The following is a 16,928-nucleotide window of genomic DNA, read 5'->3' as shown; positions in this document are numbered from 1 at the left end:
TCAACACAGGTTCCACATTGTCGGCGATGGTGAAAGGTGGTGAGCTGAGGCGAAGAGCCGCAAAAGTGAACCCTAGGAGATGAATGACCATGGGAATGAGATTAGGTTTCTAGGGTGTAAGGCTGGCCGAGAGGGTGGAATCGATAGCCGAGCCGACGTCGAGTCGGCGCAAAGTCGGTGTCTACACCGTCGTCGACTCGGCGTCAAACCTTCTTTCGAGTCAGTCTGATCCGAGACACGGTTGTTGTTTCCGGCTCGGATACGCTTACCTTTACGCTTACTGTGCGACTGTGGGCCTCTTGGTTTCTTATGCGCCGTCGAAATGACTGGAAGGCATCTGTTAAGTTATTGCCTTGGCTTATGCGGAGTCTCAGTATTTATCGTGGGTGCAATGTTCCCCTAATGTTTTGACTTGGGCTTGCATTTGAAAGAGAGAGTAGGAGTGAACATTGATATAATCTCGTTGGGTGACTGTCAAAGCATAAGTCCGAAGTAGCGACCGACGGATAGTATTTTATCATACGCAACTGTGATCGTTCGTGTTCCAATATCCCCATGTAATTCATTGAGCGTTCTCGTGGAATAGATTTCCGCTAGTCATTGGCCATTAGCGATGACAAATATCAAGTGAGTAAAACAGTGAGTACACGCGGCTGGGGCAGCAATATCGATGAATGTCTTCTAGTTTTCAAAATCACTACCTCTGGTGTTTGATCATTTATTTACCGCTTCTTTGCCCTAAAAAACTCTTTGTTTCCAATTTGGGAACCTTGTATACGCTGTTCATAATGGCGTATTAACTTTGATGACACAGATTTCAGTGACTATTTCCTCAACCCGCCGACTTTGATCAGTTGCTCTTAAGCAGTACCTTTTCTCGAAAACATTGTCTCAGAAGTCAAAACTGTACTACTTACCGCCTTAGTTCGAGATAGCTAGTGAACTGCCTTGGTCGATGATGTCTAGAAAGGGCGCATACCTCTTACCGGGACTGGTGCCGCTGCATGATGCTCATGTGGGGCCGACCGGCCCCGGTAAATCGTCAGACTCCAGCCGGAGCTCTGTGACGCAAGCGGCCGCATCGGAGCAATTTAATCAACATCTTTCATACACATCAAATAGTCACCAAATAGAAGAGGTTATTCCAGCCATTAGTTCTCCGGAAAGCACTCTCATGAGGTGCCCGAAAACTGGCCTCCCTCGCAGCCGAGGTTCTTATAGCCGGCCAGGATCATGTCCCGCCCGACGGAATATCGACATACATGACGACACAAGCCAAGGTCGTCTAATATTCATCAAGAGCCTATAGTATGAGACTTTACCTGGAAGTCATCCTTTGGCATATACAAAAACCAGGTTTAGCGCAAAAGTTTAAAAGAGAACCCCATCCGATCTGTATTGCTTCCATGTACGAATAATTAATCTAAAAACAAATGATCTGCCGAATCTTCAACCCCGCGCGTGCCCCTCATCCAGCTTCCGTCTGGCAGTTCGGCTCTCGCGTGGTGACGTCTGCGGGGTCAAAGTCTACCCGTGAAATGGAGCCGGTGGGTAAATATTCTCGAAATGACACCCCGGCGATGGGGAAAACTACCGTTGCATCGGCGCATAACTGGCACATATGTCCGGCACGATGCGATCCCGCTTGCGGGGTCAGGTCGGCTCCCATAACATTCAGGGTCCATACGACAACCTTCACCTTCTTCTTCACTCCATAAGAGACTTGCAACTGTTAGTTTTACAGAATTAGAGCTAAAGATGAGTCGCCAATTCAACAAGGTAGATTGCCCAGCCTCCCCCAGAAGAACTGTCTGCTAACCAAGCGAGCAGGTCGTAATCGTCGGAGCTGGCCCATCCGGCCTCCTCCTCGCCCTGCTGCTCTCCAAGCACGGCATCCCCGTTCACATCCTGGAAGCTCAGGACCATCTCGACCAGCAACCGCGCGCCGCCCACTACGGTCCCGCCGCCATTCCCGATCTCAAGCGAGCAGGTATCTTGGAGGAAGTCCGCCGCCGCGGCATGACGCTGAACAAGTTTGTATGGCGCCGACTCGACGACCACGGCGTCATCACCGGGTTCGATTCGGGCGTGCTCCGCGACGTCGACGGCCAAGATCTGAGAACAACCTGCCTCGTCCTGCAAGAGCTCGACCAGCTCATGCTCGACGAGTTCTTGAACAAGTACAACGGGACCATCAGCTGGGAACACCGCGTCGTCGGTCTCGGGCAGGATGAGACCCGCGCCTGGGTCGACGTCGAGACGCCCGGCGGAAAGGAGGAGAAGAAGAAGCGCATCGAGGCCGATTACATTATCGGCTGCGACGGCGCCAACAGCGCCATCCGCAAGGGACTCTTTGGAGACGAGTACCCCGGCTGGACGTGGGATCAACAAATAGTCGCGACGAACACATACTACGACTTTGCGGGGAAATTCGGCTTCCACGACGCAAACTTCATCATCCACCCGGACCACTTCTTCATGGCGGCCAAGATTACGAGCGACGGGCTGTACCGCGTGACCTACGGCGAGGAGCCGAACCTCTCGCACGAGGAGCTGAAGGCACGCCAGCAGGAAAAGTTTAGGACGATGTTGCCGGGCCACCCGGGGCCCGATGAGTATAGAGTGGTCAACTTTGCGCCATATAAGATGCACCAGCGGTGCGCGCCGCGGTTCCGCGAGGGCCGGTTCATGTTGGCGGCTGATGCGGCGCACTTGTGTAATCCCTGGGGCGGGCTGGGGATCACGGGCGGGTTCGTTGATGTCGGGGGGTTGTACGACTGCCTTGCGGGGATCTGGGACGGGGTGGCGGATGAGGGGATACTCGAGCTGTATAGCGAGAAGAGGCGGGAGAAGTGGAAGACGATTATCGACCCGATTTCGCAGGAGAATTTTAGGAGGGTGTCGGATGCGGATCCGGGGACGAGGTTGGAGAGGGATGGGTTTATGCAGATGTGTGTGCGGGCAGAGAAGGATCCGGGGTTTATGAAGGAGTTGATGATGGGGAGCTTTGAGGTGAGGTATGATTTTACGCAGCATTATAAGAAGGTGAATGGTCAGTAGTGAGGGGCGTCGATCAGGAGCCATTTGCCTCGGTGGAGTGGGTTCCGTTTTGGACATAGGGTTGAGAGACAGTATCTATGCCAAGGCATTTGTCAAGCGTGTCACAATCCCGCAAACTGTACGCCTACAGGACTAAGCTCACGACACTTCGGTTCAGCAACGTATAGCTTACACCAGGTCAAGTAGGCAAAGGGTTTAGCATGTTACCATCTCTTGGTTTACCGGTCTTCCCATCTAGCATACTATCTCTAAGTGCGGATGATGTCTCCGTGTGAAAGTCCCTGCAAAGAACGAAATTGCAGCTTGGTAATTCTTCACTCAGGTACTATGAGGGATAACTATGGGTCAATAATCAACTAGTTTGTTGGTCCATATTATATACATCCCGTAACGGCCGAAGCATCCCTCAACTTCGGTGCCCTAGAGTCTCTCCCACCCTTGTTTCATCATCATATCAGCAGTGCCGTACTTTAAGCCCCGTGGCTTTCGGGGGGTCCGACCGACCGATCGGCCCCATATAGGGGACCACACCGGAGCAGGTGGGGCCAAGCTCCGTCTCGTTCCTGTTCCTCCGGGATCGGCCCGACAATACGAACAACGTCAGTTTACTATCACAGTTCAACTGTCTTCAATGAGCCTAGCCTAGGTCTATTTCAGTTTTGCACAAGCTGCTCAAGGTATCGAGAGAAGGATTATGTTGACCTTGCACAATTGCATAACTCGCTCGGAGGAGTGGAGTTGCCATGATGGACCATCGGCCCACACCTATTCTCAGCGCCCCAATAAGCGATTTTCGCCGGCGCTTAATCCTGATGGTTCACTGCAACCCAAATTGTCACTGCAGACAGAATGTCTCTACCCCTGTCAACTTCTTTTCCTTCTTCACCCAACTCGTGTTATCCATTGTTGTCAACACTCTGTCAACTCGCAGAGTATGTGAAACGAAGAAACTGTTTAGGCAGACTAGCAATACCGCAAGAAGACAAAACAGAGTCTGGTAACCAAAATCATGACTTTGCAAGAGCTCAGCAGTGGCAAGGCATTCTAGGTCCTGGTCTAGCCCCCGCAGGGCCGCGGCCCCTCGATCATCTCTTCAGCGCTTAGCCATCACCTCTCATTCCTCAATACCCATGGTCGAGGGCCCCCGTCGAGCACCGAGTTGGTGCACGATCCCTGGACGCCATCACATCCTGTTGGCGCGATGTAGTATTCGAGGCCAGGAACGGCTCAAAATCATGCGCATCGGCTCGTTGCCGCGCTGAGGATTATGCTGTTGGTAGCAAGTTAACCTCTTAGTCTGTTTCGGCGACCCAAGCTGTCGGGTTGAGTCTGTCAGTCTCGTTCCCTTAAGGTGCTGCGTCTGCCAGGAACAGAGGTTGTCCGACTTGGGTTCCTTTCATCTCTCTCTTCCCCGTCTTCTTTCCTTTGTTGAGAGCTAGTTTGGGCGGGTTTTTCTTTTCAGTCTTCATTTTCCAAGGGTTGTTGAGTCTCTTGCAAGAGCTCTGGTTAACTGAGCTACACAACTACGCAACCGAATACAGTCGAGGGTCCTTCCGTTCTACTCCTTTACTGCCTGCGGCCACTGTCCATTGAAGTCATGGGCATCAAGGGACCCGAAGTTCATGAGACTCAGCTTCTCAACAACCAAGATGGCTCACCTGAGAAGCAGAGCCGAAAGGCTTCACTGCCCTTCGTGTTTCAAAGGTCTCGAGATAGCGAATGCAGTCTTGAAACAGGTCAGAGAGAATACGGGGATAAACCACAAGTCGAATGCTGCGAGCTAACACAGGTATCCAATAGTTCACAAGCACGGTTGGAAGCCATTGACTCTCAGTGCTCCAGTTCTTTTCTCCTTCGCGTTCACGTCCTTCCTTCTTGCGGTCATCATCGAGATACTCGCCCAACAAAGCCAGTCGAAAGGAGGCCTCGCCCTCTCGAAGTCAGCCGACGATATACCGGCTTTTGCAAACTTTTGCTACCTGTTCCTACCCACTATCGTTGCCGTCATATACAGTCTGCTCTGGAGCTGGATTGACCTTGACGTCAAGCGAATGCAACCATGGCTGGAGATGTCAAGACCAAAGGGCGCTACGGCAGAGAAGTCGATGTTTCTGGACTACCCGTACGACTTCATCGCCTTCGTTCCGATCAAAGCGGCCAAGAGAAGGTAAGCTTGCGTTTAAAACGTTTACGAGATGTGGGCTCACCCAACGCAGACATTGGGCAGTTTTTTACGGCGGAACGGTCATGGTCCTCATCTTCTGGGTAATCACACCCCTCCAAAGTGCGATACTTGGAACCGGCCCAGTTGATGTAAGACGGCAAGTCAACATATCTGCTACTGAGACTCTTCGACCAGCTTCAGAGCACTTTGGATTGATGGATGTAACTATTCTCAATGAGGGCTATGCCCAGACTTGGCTAAGCCAGCGATTACCTCCTTACACGACTCCGGAATACACGCTGCTCCCCTTTGACACAAAGAGTCAAGCTATCCAAGGATCCTCGACCAATTGGACGGGATCCACCACTAAGTATTGGACTCAATTGGAATGTTGGCCTGCGGAAGTGCACATGAACGGTGCCCCACGAAAACAAAACCACGACTTCCTCAATGGCCGTGGTTGTAACGCCAGTGAGATCAACAGCTACGGAGACAACAGGTTCCCTTACCAGATGTTGTACATAGGTTATCCTTATAGTTCGTGGGTGGACTACTTTCTGGGTGCCACATGCTCAAAGCAATCGGCAGGCCATCAGTTTCTAGCTACGTGGGGTCACTCGGACTATCAGAAGAACGAGATCAACCTCACCGCCATATTCTGCGAACCCAGCTACTACAAGCAACCAGTCAATGCCTCCATCAGGGCTGCCGATCTCGTCCCTTTGGAGAACTCGGTTGTACCGCTGGGTCCTCGGGAAAGACTTTTGGAAACAGAGTTTAACATGACAGCTTTCGAGCATCTACTAGGAGCCGGCGTGTTAACAGACCAAATGAACACCCCGAAAGATGGTAAGAAAGAGTTCCCGTTTTCCCGTCTACTGGAACAGCACCAGCAAGTCGCCAACTTAGGTATCAAGTGGCCGATGGCCCCGATGGCAGGGTTCGCTATTGGCTCACAAAAGGACGTCAAGACACTCGATGTATATCGGGACGAGGCCAGCTTGGGCAACGCTTATAACTCGACACACAAGATGCTCTTCTCTCTCGCACTCAGGCGGGTTCTCCAACGTTCCGCGGCTGCAAACACCACTATCGGAAACATCGATGTCGAGCTGCACGGTATCATTGTCAGCCGTGTCTTCTCCGCTGTGGTCGAAGGAATGCTAGTCATTGTCGGGATTTTCACGATACTCTTATGGTTTCACGGCTACAGGGCACCCAGCAGGTTGACGATGGACCCCGCCTCTTTGGGATCACTGATTAGTCTCTGTCAAAACAGCACGACACTTCTCGACAAGCTTGCTGGAAAGGGAGCGCTACCTGAGGAGGATCTAAAACAGTCTTTCCAGGACTTACGATTCAAATTGTTCTGCGGGTGCCAGAGTCGTTCAGGGCAAATGGTCATCAAAGTAGTCGATACCCGAGACAACACAACCGAGGATCGATCCATTAGCTTGGCCCAGCCCGACACCGCCTTCTCCGTCGGCCACTACTCCCCGGTCAAGCCCATGGCCTTACGCCAAGATGTTGGTGCCATGGTTACGTTGTCGATGATAGCGGCTGTTGGCGGATTAGTCTACTTCAAGTTGCTAGAGAGGCGCAACAAAGGTTTGGGGAACGACTTTTGTGGTAAAGTCAAAAGCTCACCAGATTTTCAGGAATCGTCCGTCCGAACGCAAGCTTCGAGGTGCTGCAAATTCTCGAGAACTACGTGCCAACTATTTTTGCAACTTTGCTGGAGCCCTTTTGGGTGCTCGTCAATAGGCTTCTTTGCATACTGCAGCCATTTCAGGACTTGTGGTCCGGCAAGCGGTCCGCCAAGGGCTCCATCAATGCCAGATACACTTCTCTGCCTCCGCAACTTGTTTTCTGGCGTGCGGCCAAGTCGGGCCACATCATCCTCACGGCCATGTGCACGCTAGCTTTGCTATCCAATCTTCTAGCTGTTGGTCTCGGTGGTCTCTTCAACGAAAAGCCAGTAGATATGGAGCTTCCTTACGAATTTCAACAATCACTTATGCCTCGAATGAACAACACATCCATTTACACGGAAACCCGCAAAACCCTTGCAGACTCGGCACCATACGAGATTCCTTTCTACATCTTCATGAACAACGTGTCTCAGAACACGCCACTAACACCGTGGGTCAACCACGACTACTTCTTTCAGCCCTTCAACATTGTCCCCAAGGACGAAGATAAGACGAGCGGAACCACGTTTACGGCGCGGACCAGGGGCTTCAGTACTAACCCATCCTGCTCTGACTTTGGAACTTACAACACGACAAGGAAAGCGCCTCAACTAAATTTCACAATGACCAGGAACGACGAGGCTGTGAAGGGTTGCAGTACAAGCTTCGATACGAAATACATGACACTTGCCGAATACGACATCTTCCCCGGGCCGGCTTCGAAGGAGATTGTGCAAACGTTGGACGAATCCTATGACTTGACATCCTGCGAGACCCCTTTGCTCATGGGCTGGTCGCGAATTTCTCATGCTTCGAACATCACGAAACCGACAAACTCGACAACAAGCTCGAAACGTTCGCAGAGTACCGAGCTGGGGGACGGAGAGATGGCAAGCACGTTCGTCATATGTGAACCCGTCTTCGCCACGGCCATGTTCGACGTCACGGTGGACTGGCAGGGCTACATCATCAACGCGTCCCGGGCATCCGATGTTTCGGCAACGCTCGACTATCCCCTCTCGACGAACCACACGGATGCGATATCCGCCTACGTCAACCGGCTCATATTCTCAACTCAAACGAACTGGCACAACGATAGCTTTTCCCGGGACTGGATGAATTACCTACTCAAGATCCAACCGGGCTACGCCAACCTCCTCGATCCGACCGTCCCACCAAACGCCACCGCGTTGATCCCCACCCTCGAAGCCGTCTACCGCCAGATCTTTGTCCTCCTCCTCGGCAACAACCAGAACTTCCTCGACACCTATCCAGAACCCGTAATCATATCTGGCCTTCGGCACACCACGGAGACGCGCATCTTCATGGACGCCACCGCCCTCGTCATCAGCCTCGTCGTCCTGGCGATCAATATCGTCGTAGCCATCGCGCTCTACGGCCTGGCGATCAAGCACTTCCTCCCGCGCATGCCCACGACCATTGGGTCCATCCTCGCCTATCTCGCGCCCAGCAGGGCGGTGCGCGAGTACGACGGCGCCGGCGGCAGCCTCGAGAGAAGCGCCACGTTCAGCTTTGGTCGGTACGTCGGCGAAGACGGGCGCGCGCACGTTGGCATCGAGCTTGATCCCTTTGTGGTGCCCGTGAAACTCTCCGCGTTGAGAAAGGGCGATACGGAACCGAGGAAAGGTCTGCTTGGAAGGCTGCTGGGGAGAGGGAAAGCGGGACGGGGAGGTGATACGTGGTTGTGAGCGTTAGACGAGCAAATAAGACCGGATGGAAAGTAAAGATGAGATGAGAAGATTCACATTGATGAACTTGATTCGGACACGCCTGAGAGGGTATGATTTACTCGCACGCCCAGAGAAAAACGCCCATTACCAAATTAATTGATACCCATGCCCCTATCACTTCCGCGAATCCGAGTTGGGTTTCCACAAGTGCCCATGATTTCAGAAACCGCGCTCTATGGGTCCAGACAACGACTCAAGCATGTTTCTATCCTGCGTTTGTTTGTTTCTCTCAGAATGCCGTAAGGCGTTTTTTCCACGCAATGCTGATCATGTCCATGCGTTGCCATCTTCATCTGATATGGGATGTGTCAGCCTGCTCAGCTCGACAAGGAACAGCTTCCATTCGACTACGCATACTGACACACCTCCAACTGTCATGTACAAGGCTTATTCTCGAGGTGTTAGAAAAGAGGAAAGACAGAGGGAGAATTAAGTTTGAGTTATGTCAAGGTCCCTGTCCAACCCCAGGGCCCCACGAGATCTTTGACTCGTTTCCCAGGATCTCCCCGCCCGCGTGTCAGAGACGCCACTTCGGATTGTCGAGCTCTGGTCCGCAAGTGGGTGTCGGACGCTTTGACGTGAGATAGAGCTGAAAGCTTGGGGTTTGGTGTGTGTGGATCGATGAGTGAGAGATTGGGCATCGGACTTTTAAGATTCACATGGTGGAATTCATTGGGAAAATGTTTTATGATGAGCATGTGTCATGCTATTGATCTTCTCGCGCTACTTTTCTCGTGCCTGCCGATCCCAACAATGTGCCCCCAAATGGGCATCCCAATGTGATGAAATGTATATGTACAGAATTTTTTCGTAAATGTTCAAGAAAGAAAATGAAACGCCCTATTCTTTGTGCTGTGCATGGTATGTTGTCATGACTTTGTCCAATGTATCCCGAGGTATCATATCCCGTAAATGCTAAGCCGTTCATGAAGGAGTGTTCGCCATCGACCAGCTTAGGCGGAACGGAAGCGAAGGGAGCGCTGGCGCAGGGCACGCTTGCGGCCGTTTCGGGTCACAACCATGCTGAGCTCAGAGCTAACGCCAGCGGTGCACGAAGTGCCGCCAGCGAGTGCCTGGACAGAAGACCAGGTGCCGCTGGCGCAACGCTGGAAGGAGCTGCCTCCAACACAGTTCCAGGCACCCTCATCAGTGCAGGCGGCGCCAACAGTCTGGGCACCGGCGGTAGTGCCGTTGCCGCTGCCGGTGCCAGACGAAGGAGCGGCGGAGGGAGCGGCGGAAGGGGCAGCACTGGGAGTGACAGCGGGTGCCTTGGTAGCAGAAGCGGAAGCAGTGGGAGTAGCGGAGGCTCCACCGTTGGCGGGAACGGTGATAAAGACACCGCCAGGGAGGGAGGCGTTGCCGGTAGGCTTGGAAGCAGAGGGCTTAGAAGAAGCCGGAGCAGAGGTGGGAGCAGCGGTTGGCGCGGCACCTCCATTGCCAGCAGTGGTGCTAGGCTTGGGAGTGCCGGAAGAGCCACCGCCGGAACCACCACCGGAGGATGTGCCACATGAAGTGCCGTTAGGGGGGCCTAGGTTAGTGCCGAAAGTGTCAACGGAGGTGCCGGCATTGGGGAAGACAACGTCGATGTTTTCGGACACGGTGCAGTCGTTGATGCCCGCCAAGTTGGCAACCATCATGTCGGGAAGAGCGTTGTAGGCCTCCTGAGAGCCACCTGAGCCAGTGATGGTGACAGGTCCGCAGTTCATGTACATCTCACGGTTTCCGACCTTGTTGAACCAGGTCCAGGCGATAGTACCGTTGCCAGCAGGCATGTCATTGGGAATCGTGAAATCGTACGTGTCCTTGCCCGCCTGGTTGGCATTGTCGCCGAGGTTGCCGGCAGTGTTCTTGGCCGGGCAGCCGCCCTCAATGGACTTGATAACCTTCCAGACACTGTTCTTGTCGGGCTTAGCATCCCAAGTGATGGAGACCTGGCAAGAGCCGCCACCGTGGACAGCAGAACCGATGAAAGCCAAGTCGCCAGTGGCACCTTGGGCGTAGACGTTGGATGCCCCCGCGGCATTGTAGCTGCTAGATTTGCAGGGGAAGTTGCTTCCATCAGCCTCAAGAGGGCTGTTGTCAAGGTTGGCGTTGTCGTAGGGAACAGGCGAGCTCATCTTCATGTGGGCACTGGCGAGGGTGGCCAGGCCGAAGGCGACGATTGCGTTGGCGTACATGTTGATTTGATTTTTGGGTTGTGAAGTTAAGAATCTAAAACGTTCCAGACGTAAGAATCTCGATATCGTGTGGTTGTCGTTGAGACTATGGGTTGAGTTGAAAGATATGTTGTGGTTTCCGAAGAATGAGTACCTTTATAGAGCATGTTAGTCCTCGACTCAACCTTGATATTACACAAGCAGTCATCCTAGCGACTATCCAGCATCTTCGACAGCGCATCTGTTCCCCAACAGGCCCGACTCGAAGCAACCAGCCACAGCCACGACCGTGAAAGTCCCGGTGTGACGGGACTGGGTCCTTCGAAGAATGACATTGTTGGTGATACAGCGCGGGCCGCGATGTCGGACAAAGGCGTCGAATCGGGCCAAGGATAGTCAAGGCTGCGTGCCGTTCCTTTGAAGATGAACCCGCAACATTCCAGGTACTTACAATGTCTTCTCGCTTTGTCTTGCTAGGAAGCTTTGACGTTGCGGGATGTTTCAACAAAAAAAGTGTTGGAGTGAAGGTTGAGAATCGGATAGCTGTCGATGGGTCTCGAAGTTTCGGTTTTCGGTTGTGTGTTCGTTGATTTCCGGAAAGGATGGTATTTGCACCAGGCGAGTTGGATATGTTGATGGAAGATGAGAAGAAGAATAAGGACTAGCCTTGTTGAATGAGAAGTGAGAGAAGGTAAGATGTCACGACAAGTTCTTTCCAAGCCCAAAGAATGCGAGAAGACGTGATGGTCCGAGAGGATGAGGAGTAGGAGAATGGAATTGTGAGGTCGGACAAGGCCAGGTCTTATAAGACCGGAAACAGACCAGAAGGGATGATGGGCAAAAACGAGTGCCTTAGTGACTGTGACTGTGACTGACAGGGCCCCACGGACAGAATATGCCGGGCTTAGTGTAGAGAGTGACTTAGTGACCAGCGAATGGATACGGGAAAGGAGAGGCAAAAAAGCAATAAGCACGAGCTGCAGCAGAGAACGGCGGTAATCCCAGAAGGACTGGAGAACGATGGACTGGAGGTCGGACCGGGAGGTGAGTAGCTGAACAAGATCGGTCCACTTGGGACGGGAGAGACATGGCGTACTTTTTAGACAGGCGTTGAGCAAATGGGCCAGTCAAGACCAGACATGGGCATCAGATCAAGGGGATTCGAAGCATGGTGGATCGACCGAGGGGTACAGGGGCAGGCCGTTGAAGAAGGAGAGGCATGGCCTTGAGGCTATGATAGGCCGGAGACATGCCCCTCGGCTTGTTTCGACATGGCTCAAAAAGACCGGACTAAACATTCTTGTGAGTGGGCAGGGATGTGGAGGAGAGAGAGAGAGAGAGAGAGACTGGGAGAGGCAGATGGAGCTCGAGCTGCGGCTGTCGTCTGCCTGTCGACTTTGACCCATGGTCTCGCGGCAGAGACTAAGACGGTAAGGCCATGCCATGTTCCTGGGAAAGACAGATGGTGGTGGACTTCGGTATTGGTACACTAGAACTAGGTGGGTGGGACATGGAGGGACGGGGACCTTGCAGCAAGGCGCGCCATGGTGCGTTGCGGGTTGGGCTGCGGTCTTTTCGAGCGACGGATGCCCCTGACTAAACTTGTCTAAGGAGGAGCCAAGGACAGCCAAAGGCGGGGGAGGAGGGAGGGTTGTCCTGCGGTGCATCTGTGGACCAGAGTCGAAGTGGTATGGACTATAGGGGAGGGATTGGTGAGCAGTTTTTCGAGCTGTCGTTGATGGCGAGGATCGAATGGCTGGGACGAGGTGGGAAGAGAGACAAGTGACACCGAGGATGGTGCGCTAGTGGGAGGGGAGGTCCGGGACTGGAGACAGGGAGCAGGGAGCGACGATGCAGGGAGCATGGGTACGAAATACCTTGCCCATGTACATGTTGTGGATTCTAGACTCCAGGGACCCACCGGACAACGCAGTACGTACCCTTACCACTCCCGTCCAGGGACGACGTCCCATTGGGTACTCGGAATACGCTAACGGAGCACGAAAGCACGTTCCTTGCCTCTGTCAGTACGTATTCTTTTGGCACCAGCTCCTTTCTTGCATAGCATCGGTACCTTGGAGCCGTACCGTCTATACGTATCTTTCTATGCTACCTACTAAGGTAGCTACGGATATACCTACGTCGTTTAGTTGTAAGGGGCGAGGGTGGTAGGCACGGGAATATGGAGGATCACATAGGTGCAACCACATGTTTCCATCTGGTGCTTAGATGGCAACCCTCAACTTGCTCTAGAAGAGCGGTAGGAACATTGAAGCGCTCGAGCTGCAGCTTTCAAGACAGGAGAAGCACCACAATCGGCGGGGACTACTGCAAGGCACCATCTGGGAGATGATCACAGCATGCAGCAGTATCTCTAGTCTGGGTGGTGAGAGTCAGAAGGTAGATTGCCACACCCAGCTCTCTAGTATTCTTGGTTCCCGTCCTGTTCCTGTTACTAAATGCATTCGTCCAGACTATCTTAGTCTTGCTTGAGTCTAGATTAGAAGGGAGGCGTTGCGATGCAAGTTTAGTCATCTCATCCGGTGTATACCTCACCTTGGACGGTAAAGAGGCGAGTTGCGTGGTCGCCTTCGCCTCGCCAAGCCTCAAGGATGAGTGCAGTATGCCTGGGCCTGGTAGTTAATTCTTCAACAACAGAAACTTTGCCTGACAGGCAAACAGACAGCGCACCACGGTAGCGCGGCTCGTTTGCTGACTGACGGCTCGACCGTATGCACTGACTGGGTCGAAAGTCGAGATCGTCGAAACACGAAAAGGGCGAAGCAGTCCAGTCCATTCCAGACTTTTCGCGCTTCCCCGAACGTCGCTTCTCCCTTTCTTTTTTGGGACAATAGGCGGCCTCCAATCAGGACATGTCGAACCTTGGATTCGGAGACGAGACTGGGGATAGTGGTGATCCATCGGCGGCCATCTTTTGCGGCCCTCGCTCTCTGTCGCCCGAAGGCCTTGGTGGCGGCCACTTAGATCCCTCGCATACCCTCACGGAGAGAGATACGTCACGGTGCGGCGCAACCCTGGCTGATCGCATTGGCTACGTCGCTTTCCAGCTTACAGGGCCTTCTTTTTCGGATGGTCACCTCGTGAGCGAGAGGTCCAGTGCCTTGGTGGGAGAGAAAGAATTGGTGCATCTGCCCCCTGTCGACGATTCTGAGTGCAGGGATGCGGGAGCGAAGTCATTCCTGATAGGGACTAATGCCAAAGAGGGATGGGCAAGGGGTGGCTTTCAAGAGTCAAGACCAAGACCTGCAACGACTGGGGACTAGACTTCCATGGTGTCGCCGCCGTTGTCGCGCAGCGAGCCTCTCCCGCCCATCCAGCCCAATGACCTTGGTGCACGCGCAACGCGGGTGATGGAGGAATATGGAGCCTGGGAGGACGTGTTAAACAGAGGAGGAATATATCAGGGTCAGGGATCGGACAGGTGGGCGGAAAGGAAAACCCAAGTCAAAAAAAAAATCGTGGAAGACAGGGGGATCTACTGTGCCGCTGAACCACGCACCCACGGCTTTCGGCAAGGCGTGGGGAGCAAGGGGGTACGGAACGAAGAAGAAAGGGGCAGACGACATCTCAACTCTGGTTCGACGATGGAGCTGGTTCCGCGATTTCCATGTCATTCCCATTTTTATTTTTTTATTTTTGCAGTAAATTGACCGCTGGCCAAGACATGAACTTTTGGGACCGACAATCATCCTCAGTCCACTTGTCTGTCAAAATGTCTTACTCTTGACCAAGGTGAAGAAGAACTTGAAAAGGAAAAAAAAAAACGTTCCAGACCTAAGCATACCAGGCGAAAGCGAGACATGCAACGGGCATCTCGAGCCGGTGGTGAGACTCTGGAACGAGATGCCTTGGCTTTTCGTGGCTTCCTCGGGGGGGCACACCTTGTTGCTAGTTCAGCTCACCTTTCACACACCGAGAGACACACCTCCACACCTCGGTGCGCTGAGTGAGGGAGGGAGCAGCAATGCGCGAAATGGAATGCAGTGTATCAGTCAGGCCCCATCCCTCCATCCATTGTGTGCATTGTCGCTTGACAAGCTAAGAAGCCAAGACCCAATATGAACAAAGTCGCGTTGATCGACAAGATTCTCCCGAGTCAGTCAATGGGTCATCCCCGTTGTGGAGAGTTAAACGCATGTCTTCATAGAGAGAACTCAAGTACGTAAACTGAGAGAGTTGAATTGTCATCGGATGCTCCCCCAACTCAATCTGCTCCGTCTCGACCTCGGTATTACTCCTTTGGCCCCGGCCCTAGGCGACAAGGCGCATTTAGAGTGGACGTTTTGGCTTGTGGATTGTGGGAAGGCGAAATCTTAACCTTGGGAAAGGAAGAAAGGTAAGTGGGAGGGAGCACCGCTGTAAAATCTGCGCGACTGTTTATTGCGGCTGTTGCTTAACACGTCATAAGTCTCTTTCCGGTAGTGCCGCGGTGGCAGTGTACCTTGTCTCCCGGTGTTGGCCTGATAGTGGAGACCACGTCCGTATCCGTACACGTGTGTTCGTGGAACCACCTTACCTAAGCCTCAAGTCAAGATAGAGACAGAGTCGTGCATATGGATTGTGGCGGTCTAATACGGAGTAGTTGCTTGAACGATCAACGGTCTTCTCCACCGATAACATGAAAATAAGGAACGGTGAGCGGCTCACGACAGCCACTCGTTTTCACTCTCCTCTGCGCACTTGCTTCTTTCTCTTCTCTCTCTCTCCCCCCCCCCGAAAGAAAGTCTCTCCATCCCAGTGCCGAGACCTAGGTACCCATGTTGACATGCAAAGGACAGGCCAAAGTCCCCTGACACTGCGACCTGCCCATCTGGATGTTCCCCGCTAAATCGGAGAGCAGGCGGGGCCAGGTGAGCAGATCCTCCTGTGCAAGTGCAAGGGTTGTTGAAAAGACGATGTTGCCAATGGCAAGGGGTTGTTTTCTCGCTTCTCTTGAAGTTCTGTGCATTTTTCGGTTCGGTTCAGGGGTTCACGTACCCCCGGGCTGGGAGTCCTCCAGTCCACAGTCCACACAAAACTTGAGGCCTTTTCTGCCCTCTCGTTAATCGTGCCCACTTCACAAGTGCACCCAAAGAAGCCCTACTTTGGCATGGGCTCATTCCTTTCTCGTCGCACCTAATGTGCTAATATACCATCGTCCAGGAACAAATGGTAGGCTAATCGGTCGTCACACATGCTACGTTGTAGTGGACGCAGGGTCTCGTGGAAGGGGTCACTGGGTGGTCGTGGTGGTTTCCTGCAAAAATGTCTGGGGAGGAGACGAGACTTGCTGGCAGGAGCCCCCAACTCCAACACCCCTGCGCAGAAGCGAGGATATGAAACGAAGCCAGTTTCACGACCACCCAAGTTCGCCTCTTCTCCTTTCGGACATTTGAACCTGCACCTATGAACCACTGATAACGAATCAATGGGATATTAACAGTTGTCTGTTAATGGGAACAATTGCGCCGCGTGCGGCATCATATGGTTCCTGCGTTCCTGAATCTTTTCCCAAGCTAAGCTTTTTCGACCGTTTGTTTCTTCAGACCAGTCAAGTCAACTGTCAGTCGCTTCACAGGCCATCGCGGACCGCGGAAAGCGGGAACATGGCATGCCGCATTGCATGGCATCTGCGATTCAGTCTTAGCACGCCGGGGCCAGTCATTTTTCCTTTGTCCAACTCCATCGAGAAAACGTCGTCACAACGACCTTCCCCCCCTCCTATCCGCCGCGTTTGGGGTAAGCGCTTTAGAGAACGAACCAGCTTCGTTTGTTAGCTGAGCACCTGTCACGAGCTGTCAGCCTAAGGTGCTTAACCCTCGGGTTGCTCTGATGTTGGCCAGTCGTTTGACAGCAACGGGACGACTACGTGGACAACAACGCCCAAGCATCGTGCGCCGAAGCTCTCAGGCCTACTACTTCGTAAGCATTTCTTGCTTCTACTCCGTGATTGTTAGCAGCTAGCAGCTCGTTCTGCGACCGTGGACGCAGCCCGTCGTTCGGCTGTCACTCTGGCACGTTCACGGTTCATCAAACCCCCCAGAGCCCAAAGCGACCACGGGTCCATCAACCTGAACCCTGCAGATTCTACCTTTTGCTCTACGGA

At 53.1% G+C, this 16,928-nt stretch overlaps 3 protein-coding genes across 3 annotated transcripts; 2 read left to right on the top strand and 1 right to left on the bottom strand.

Moving 5' to 3' along the window:
• The first annotated feature begins 1,387 nt into the window (after nucleotides 1-1,387).
• On the top strand, nucleotides 1,388-3,238 carry BDP55DRAFT_658418 (FAD binding domain-containing protein). Its single transcript, XM_060574476.1, has 2 exons — nucleotides 1,388-1,779; nucleotides 1,831-3,238. The coding sequence occupies exons 1-2, from the start codon at nucleotides 1,759-1,761 to the stop codon at nucleotides 3,058-3,060; spliced, it is 1,251 nt and encodes a 416-aa protein (XP_060431723.1). The 5' UTR covers nucleotides 1,388-1,758; the 3' UTR covers nucleotides 3,061-3,238.
• A 1,419-nt stretch (nucleotides 3,239-4,657) lies between these two features.
• On the top strand, nucleotides 4,658-8,624 carry BDP55DRAFT_548602 (uncharacterized protein; the record flags this gene model as incomplete). Its single annotated transcript, XM_060568856.1, has 4 exons — nucleotides 4,658-4,796; nucleotides 4,861-5,227; nucleotides 5,277-6,832; nucleotides 6,883-8,624. The coding sequence occupies 4 exons, from the start codon at nucleotides 4,658-4,660 to the stop codon at nucleotides 8,622-8,624; spliced, it is 3,804 nt and encodes a 1,267-aa protein (XP_060431722.1).
• Nucleotides 8,625-9,619: 995 nt separating this feature from the next.
• On the bottom strand, nucleotides 9,620-10,843 carry BDP55DRAFT_692580 (uncharacterized protein; the record flags this gene model as incomplete). The annotated part of the gene is made up of 1 exon (XM_060577135.1): nucleotides 9,620-10,843. One exon carries the CDS (start codon nucleotides 10,841-10,843, stop codon nucleotides 9,620-9,622), a length of 1,224 nt encoding a protein of 407 aa, XP_060431721.1.
• Nucleotides 10,844-16,928: the final 6,085 nt, after the last annotated feature.

This window comes from Colletotrichum godetiae (assembly GCF_030913485.1).
Source record: "Colletotrichum godetiae strain CBS 193.32 chromosome Unknown BDP55scaffold_13, whole genome shotgun sequence".
NCBI lineage: Eukaryota > Fungi > Ascomycota > Sordariomycetes > Glomerellales > Glomerellaceae > Colletotrichum > Colletotrichum godetiae.
Note: the sequence above shows the minus strand (reverse complement) of the source record. Positions and strands in the feature narration are given on the sequence as shown.

Excerpts from the sequence above, each read along its gene's own strand:
- BDP55DRAFT_658418 (XM_060574476.1), top strand. The coding sequence starts at position 1,759 with ATGAGTCGCCAATTCAACAAG. Across the intron at positions 1,780-1,830 it reads TGAGTCGCCAATTCAACAAG|GTCGTAATCGTCGGAGCTGG; the intron begins GTAGATTGCCCA and ends CCAAGCGAGCAG.